Source organism: Triplophysa rosa, linkage group LG19 (genome assembly GCF_024868665.1).
Source record: "Triplophysa rosa linkage group LG19, Trosa_1v2, whole genome shotgun sequence".
Lineage (NCBI taxonomy): Eukaryota > Metazoa > Chordata > Actinopteri > Cypriniformes > Nemacheilidae > Triplophysa > Triplophysa rosa.
The window spans coordinates 17,167,661-17,174,622 of NC_079908.1; the positions used below are offsets into that span (position 1 = coordinate 17,167,661).

The 6,962-nt window shown below is 41.4% G+C and overlaps 2 protein-coding genes across 4 annotated transcripts; both read left to right on the forward strand.

Annotated features, from left to right (window-relative positions):
• The first annotated feature begins 435 nt into the window (after positions 1-435).
• On the forward strand, positions 436-3,941 carry setb (SET nuclear proto-oncogene b). The gene is made up of 8 exons (XM_057360196.1): positions 436-748; positions 1,724-1,781; positions 1,870-2,012; positions 2,105-2,208; positions 2,297-2,410; positions 2,494-2,664; positions 2,749-2,889; positions 3,073-3,941. Exons 1-8 carry the CDS (start codon positions 676-678, stop codon positions 3,091-3,093), a joined length of 825 nt encoding a protein of 274 aa, XP_057216179.1. The 5' UTR covers positions 436-675; the 3' UTR covers positions 3,094-3,941.
• A 156-nt stretch (positions 3,942-4,097) lies between these two features.
• Positions 4,098-6,942, forward strand: dync2i2 (dynein 2 intermediate chain 2). Of its 3 annotated transcripts, none has more exons than XM_057359908.1 (9): positions 4,098-4,640; positions 4,755-5,012; positions 5,095-5,204; positions 5,286-5,443; positions 5,665-5,774; positions 5,869-6,036; positions 6,106-6,338; positions 6,423-6,580; positions 6,661-6,942. In XM_057359908.1, the coding sequence occupies exons 1-9, from the start codon at positions 4,563-4,565 to the stop codon at positions 6,897-6,899; spliced, it is 1,512 nt and encodes a 503-aa protein (XP_057215891.1). In that variant the 5' UTR covers positions 4,098-4,562; the 3' UTR covers positions 6,900-6,942. The 3 variants fall into 3 exon arrangements, with proteins under 3 accessions (XP_057215891.1, XP_057215892.1, XP_057215893.1); XM_057359909.1 differs by having other exon boundaries at positions 4,100-4,640; positions 4,760-5,012; XM_057359910.1 differs by having other exon boundaries at positions 4,100-4,640; positions 4,789-5,012.
• Positions 6,943-6,962: the final 20 nt, after the last annotated feature.

Consider the following 6,962-nt stretch of genomic DNA (forward strand, 5'->3'; position numbering starts at 1 on the left):
GTCCACAAGAAAAACTTTTTTCAAGCCATAACTAATAATCGGGGCAAGTGTACTAAATTTCTTTAATCGTCACTGGGATTTCAGCTTAATGGTCATAAGCATTCATATTTCACTAAATTTAATTTAATAAGAGATATTTCTTCTTTAAAGTAGTAACGTTACATATTTTCTGTTTCATCCAAAGTATGCCATTTTAAACAGCATATTAATTAATGGCATTATCAATGCATAGTCCTTTGTTCTTTGCCCTTCTATTAATCACAATTTACATAAGATATCATTTATTTTCCATCAAATGCAGACTCCTCCTTATTCACCTCATCCTGACCAACCGCGGCAGCGGAGGCGAGCGGGGCTTTCGTCATCTTCTCCGGGAGGAGGCGTGGCTCTTTATTCTCCTAAAGCGCGTTCTCGTGACAGCCGGAAGGGAGCGCGCATTCGAGCACAGTGGCGGGTGTCAGAAAAGAGGCGGCGCGTGGTGTGATACGCATCTTTGAGTGTGAGTGTGTTGTATGTGTGGAGTGGAAGAGCAACACACGTTGTGATATTCGCACTTCTAAAGTAAGCTAGAAGCAACTTTATTTCCCACTTCTTTCGCTTTCCTCGAGCGGAGGAGGACGTTTTGGAGTTTTCGTTTCTGGAGCAAGAAGGCATATCTTCGGTTGTGGGGGAATCATGTCGGCGTCGGCGGCGAAAGTGAGCCGAAAGGAGCAGAACTCTAATCACGACGGAGCGGACGAGACCTCGGGTAAAGTAATGGCGGCCTCCTGCGCACCGCCATTTTCATTAACTTGTGCCTCATGCTTTTCATGCACGAATTTTCATTTTAACTAGTCGCTTAACGTTCAATTTAACTCTTACGGCGAGCCTGAAGGCGTAGACGTTGAATCCAGAAGGGTTCCATTATTGCAGGAAAATTCGCGCACAATGATGTTGCGCTCACCGGAGGCCATGATGTTTCATTGTGCCACGCGCGTCGAACACAGAGCCCGCGCGACTTTTATTTTTGTAAACTCCGTGTGTTTTATTATGAGTTCTTAATTCCTGTGTACGGACTGGCCTTTTTGCACGCTCGACTCGAGTATTTTAATTGTGCGTTGTATTGAGTCCATGCTGGGTGCTAATAGGCTAACTGGTTATTGTGTCTCCCCGCCATCACGCGCATTCCCGCATGTGTCACGAAACCATGCCGAAACGGCATTACAGATAAGTGTAGAAGCGGTGCTTTTATGATACTCGAACGGGTCCACATGAAGTTATGCTAATTGACGTTTATTGAACGTCAGTTGACGCGTAAGTTAATTCACAGAGAAGACTAAATGTGGCCCAGCGTGTGGCCTCCCGCTCCGTTTAAACCTCGCGGCCTTGCGCAGCAGATGCTGAAATTGCACCGGATTGAGCCGATACACCGGCATTTTACCCCGCGTTCAGGTTTACGCTTTTCCAAGTTTGTATCAATTAGTTTAACGTTACCCTAAAATGATGCACTTCATTTTATTTTTACGCAGCGCTAAATGTTCAAGCTTGTTCCTTTGTTTATAATAATATATGACGGGCGTGTGTGAAATTGGAAATACGTGTTTTTTTCAATAATATTGTGCATGGTGATTTCCCTTGCACGATCAGTATTGTCCATATATTGCCTAATTTACGAATACCGTCCAAGTTAAGTTATAGCGAACGATATCATGCGTGTTAACTTGCGTGTTTTATTGCATTTCAGAAAAAGAGCAACAGGAGGCAATTGAACACATCGATGAAGTACAGAATGAAATCGATAGGTGAATAAAAAGCTCTTTACAGCCGAATACTATAGTAGTGTTTCATGCATTTTATTTTTCCGACACTCATTTTTTGGTCTTTTGACAGATTGAATGAACAGGCCAGTGAGGAAATTTTAAAAGTAGAGCAGAAGTACAATAAGCTACGTCAGCCATTCTTCCAGAAGAGATCAGAACTCATAGCCAAAATTCCAAACTTCTGGGTCACAACATTTGTCAACCATCCACAAGGTAAGAGAAATATAAAACTTTCTCTCAATCAAATTGTTCCATTAAACTTTAATGCCTTTATTACTTTATTACAATTTTTGCTTTATTAATAGTCTCTGCCTTGCTTGGTGAGGAAGATGAAGAAGCACTTCATTACCTGACCAGAGTGGAGGTCACAGAGTTTGAGGACATCAAATCAGGTTACAGAATAGATTTTGTAAGTACCTGTTATTTCCTAGTCAAGGTCGCAAAATAAACACATGACTAGGAAAGTACGTTTAATTGACGTTATGTTGTCTCCACAGTACTTCGATGAAAATCCTTACTTTGAAAACAAAGTCCTCTCAAAAGAGTTTCACTTGAATGAGAGCGGTGACCCGTCTTCAAAATCCACTGAAATCAAATGGAAGGCTGGAAAGGTTTGTATAATTTTTTTATTGAATACCCTTCAGTAAAGTGCAGTTCTCTTTGGGTTTTAATTGACTGGTTGTGTATGACGCAGGACCTGACAAAGCGTATTGGACAGACACAGACCAAGGCAGGGAAGAAAAGGCAACATGAAGAGCCGGAGAGCTTCTTCACCTGGTTCACCGATCACTCCGATGCTGGAGCCGATGAACTCGGAGAGGTCATTAAAGACGATATCTGGCCCAACCCCCTGCAGTACTACCTGGTATGAAGTATAAATAAACGCATCACCTGCAGTATTATGGATCAGAATTGGCATGCTGCATTTGACGCATCTTTTTATGCTCAGGTACCTGATATGGATGATGAAGAGGGTGAAGGTGAGGAAGATGACGAGGATGAAGAGGAGGGTTTGGAGGACATTGATGAAGAGGGGGATGAAGATGAGGGAGAGGAAGACGAAGAAGAGGATGATGGAGAAGATGGCGAGGTGAGAGACTTTAATATTGTGTTGGATAGAACAACAGTTTTGTTTGCAACTTAGGATAGTTTGTTGTAGTTTTTTTTACATGAATCAACTGTACTTGCACGTAGTGTGGTGTCAAAATGTAGTTCATATTATTTATTATGTTTGCATCTTATGAGACTAAGACATTCTCTTTCTCTCCCTCAGGATGATGGGGAAGATGACTAAAGGCTAATAAGGACATATTCCAACACTTGCATACCCGTTCTTTCCTTTTTGAAGTCATCCTCCAACCATGGGAGCAAAAAGCTTTGTTTTTATTTGTTTTTTTTTTGTGCTCCATGTTCTGTTCTACTGAAGCCTCTCCTGTCCTGACCTTTTCTAAAACCCAGTTAATTCCCTGGACATACAGTACCTGCATCGGAAAACTAGTGGAATCTCATTGCTGAAGCCTCTTGCGTCGTCTTTAATTGCAACCATCTCCAAAGACAAATGCAGCATATTAACAATCTGCACGTCATCCTCTGTAGACTAAACTGAAGTAAATAGCAGTTTATATATTAAGTATATCAATGATTTCTTTTTCTTTGTGAATGGTTGTGAGTTGAAGTAATAAGCCATGGTGCAGTGATCTAATCATAGCATACATACCTAGCCACTTTTCTTAAGTATGTCTTTTCTTTAATGCAGAGGTGGGCCCCAAAGAGTTGACACTGTTTTTCCTGTGTGATTTATTGGACAAAAGGAAAGCACCAGCTGGCTCCTGTCACCTCTTGTAAATGTTTTGGGGTCAATATCAGGGTATGGCAGTTATTAGTGTTGATGGTTCAATGGGGTTGGGTGGGGCAAGTGGGCATTTGACACATCAACATTTGGGTTTATGTTGATTGAATTTTCATTGTAATGTTTTACAGACACCCATGAGGTTTGAAACATTTTTAATAAAAACAAAACACAAAAAAATGTCCTTGTAATTTTCAGCTTGGCTAATTAAAGGATTATTTAAATGAGATAATAAAGCGTGTAGAATCTTCAAGCGCTGGTCATTTCTCCACCTGTTTTCATCATGTTGTGAGATGTACGCATGGGTACACTGGAGTTTGTTTTTCGCAAAGAAAGTGTTCTGAACACTTAATAAATACAGCAATAAATATAATTTACAAGTTTAGAAGTTCACCTGTAGGTTTTCAATGGTCATTTTACTTCTCTAAGGCTAACTTTATAGAAAACTGAGTTTATTCAAGATGATTTTATTTGACGTGACTTATAAATGAGGAATTTCAACATCTTGAGAAGAACCAAAAATACACGAATCTACGTTTACAAATAGTGATGCTAGGAGTGAACTGTACACATTCATTTGTCTCTGTTAAAGACTCGCAATTTCGTTTCATTACTAGACGGCACATTTTATGCGAAATTGTAAATGGTCTGACCAATCGAAAGTTAACATTCATGACGTACAACATCAGACTTATCACTGATTGGCTCACAGTATCCATAGCAGCACGGTTACGGAAGTCACATCCAGGGTAATCATGGAGGATTCCGCTGTGGCCGAAAACAATAAAATTGCAATTCTGCTCTATCAATAAGTGGTTTTTTTTCATTATAAAAGCTTATTTATATTACGAACATAAACACGTCTTCATTATAGTGAATTATTTAATCCGTTTTAGTGGATTGCTACAAAAAAGATGTTTACAGATGAAACGCATGATTTAGTTGGTGCTGAATCGACTTGGAGAAAATCGCACCAAGAAACACAAGAATCGGTAAGTTAAAACACGTTTGCTTACCTTTGCAACGTTCACGTCATGTAACGTGATTATCTTTTGACGGGCTGTTTTCCCACATACGCGTGGTATCATGAATATTTCTGCGCCCAGAGAAGCTGTCAAACGATTCCACTTCACACAACAGAGGCTGAAACACAATCCAAAGTTGTTTTAGACGACGGCACCCAAACCGACACACAGGACCAGATCAGCCAAACACTTTCCTTAGATCCAGACCCGTCAGACTTTCCCGGTTTGCTGGACTTCTTGCGTGGAGTTGAAGACGTGATGATCCTGGAGCTGGAAAAGAACTCTAAGAGTCATGCATTTGATGGGTTTGAAGTCAATTGGGAAGATCAAAATAAGACGGTGCGTGGATTTCATGCAGAGTAGAAGTGGTTAAATTATTTAAAGGTGGTTTAATCTCATATGATCATCTTCCTGGCTGCAGGTATCATGTACGTACCGTCTTCAGCATCCTAAAGCTCATGAAAGACATCTGCAGGTCACCAGTGTCTCCTGGAACTGCACTGGCTCAGTTGTAGCCTGTGGATTTGGCCGGTAAGAGTTTGTTCTCCATACAGATGTTCACAGTCAGATGTATTAATCATTAAGCTGTAATTATTTTATTTTTGATATCAGTATGGACGATGGTGACTGGAGCAATGAAACGTCTTATGTGTCCACATGGAACCTGGACCGTCAGAATGTGAACACAAAGCGGCCGGATGTGGACATAGATGTGTCTACACCTGTCATGTGTTTGTGTTTTCATCCTCTGCTACCATCTGTAGTTGCTGGTATGAACACTTTTTAAACACATTTATAATAAATAAAGATATAGACATTTTTCTTCTTAAAGGGATAGTTCATAAAAAAAGAAAATTCTTTCACCTTTTATTCAGCATTATTTCATGATTTTTGCACATGAAATATCCTCAAACCCTCATATCCTCAAAAATCTTGATGGTTCTTTCCACATTAGAGAATTTACAACATATCCTCATTTGTGTTGTATTAGGAGGGCTGTACAGTGGCGAGGTGGTGGTCTGGGACACCAGTCGTACGCATGACCCTATTTTGGCTCAGACTGGGATGTCTGCAGACACCCACCGTGAACCAGTTTATCAGGTATTCCCATTGAACACCCCATCATGACCTGAGACATGTCTCTATCGGAAAGCATGATGTAATCCATACACGTATGGCATGTTTCTGCATGTAGGTAAACTGGGTCCTAGGAGCTCGCAGAGGAGAATATATGGTGCTGAGCGCAGGATCTGGAGGGAGAGTTTTATTATGGACTGTGGATGGAGCTAAAGCCAAACTTATCTTAAGTTCTGGATATGCACTTATACAACAGCAGCTACCCTGGAGTGGATCAGTAAGCAAGGTTGGTGTCACAATTTGACACGTAACAGAAGTTATACTTTTATCAAACAGTTATGATCTCTCCCTGAAGACCAGAGGCAGCACCACCATAGGAGTGACCTCTCTTGCCCTTTCCCCGTGGGACTTGGACACATTTTTGGTGGGCTCCGAAGGAGGCTTGGTGCTCAAATGCTCCTTTAGCAGTGAGATGGTGGCAGCGGTGCCACCTGATGGTGAGAGCGTGACACTGCGGGCACCAGTGCAGTTCTCTTTCTCACCACGAGGGGGCCCCATACACTCAGTTCACTTTTCACCCTTTCATAGGTAAAATGCATTTTCTGTTCTCTTTGTTAAATTGGAAGTAATTGATTGGTTCCATAAACATTTTCTGTCTTTCTGAATCTCCAGGAATCTGTTCATCAGTGTTGGGACCGATGGTTTGGCTCATCTTCATAGTGTGCTTCAGCCCCGCCCCCTTATGTCTCTGCGGGTATCAGATTCATATGGGTTTGGGGTGAGGTGGTCACCGACACGCCCTCTAGTCTTTGCTGCCGTCACAGGACAAGGTGACATGTTGATGTTGTATATTACCACTAACACAAACTAGTAACATTTATAATTGAAATAACTTTAACTTTTCCTACAGGTTTGGTACAAATGTTTGATTTGGGTCGAAGGTCCTCAAGGCCAGCTGCCACAATTGACCAAAACACAGGAGGTCAAGCTTCTTACTGCCTGGAGTTCAACCCCAAACATACAAACCTGATGGCAGTGGGCAATGCAGATGGCAGCGTCAACATCTGGCAGCTTAGTGCCGAGTTAACAGAACAAGGTGCCAAAGAGACGGCAATGCTGGACCAGCTGGCCAATGAAGTGGCTGACTGAGTTCGTTGGTTTCATTTCCTTAAAATACACACAATTTGTGTTTCATGTATTTAATATTGTTTG

Excerpts from the sequence above, each read along its gene's own strand:
- setb (XM_057360196.1), top strand. The coding sequence starts at position 676 with ATGTCGGCGTCGGCGGCGAAAGTGAGCCGAAAGGAGCAGAACTCTAAT. Across the intron at positions 749-1,723 it reads CGGAGCGGACGAGACCTCGG|AAAAAGAGCAACAGGAGGCA; the intron begins GTAAAGTAATGG and ends ATTGCATTTCAG. Across the intron at positions 2,013-2,104 it reads ATTTGTCAACCATCCACAAG|TCTCTGCCTTGCTTGGTGAG; the intron begins GTAAGAGAAATA and ends CTTTATTAATAG.
- dync2i2 (XM_057359908.1), top strand. The coding sequence starts at position 4,563 with ATGTTTACAGATGAAACGCATGATTTAGTTGGTGCTGAATCGACTTGG. Across the intron at positions 5,205-5,285 it reads GTAGCCTGTGGATTTGGCCG|TATGGACGATGGTGACTGGA; the intron begins GTAAGAGTTTGT and ends TTTTGATATCAG. Across the intron at positions 6,581-6,660 it reads TGCTGCCGTCACAGGACAAG|GTTTGGTACAAATGTTTGAT; the intron begins GTGACATGTTGA and ends CTTTTCCTACAG.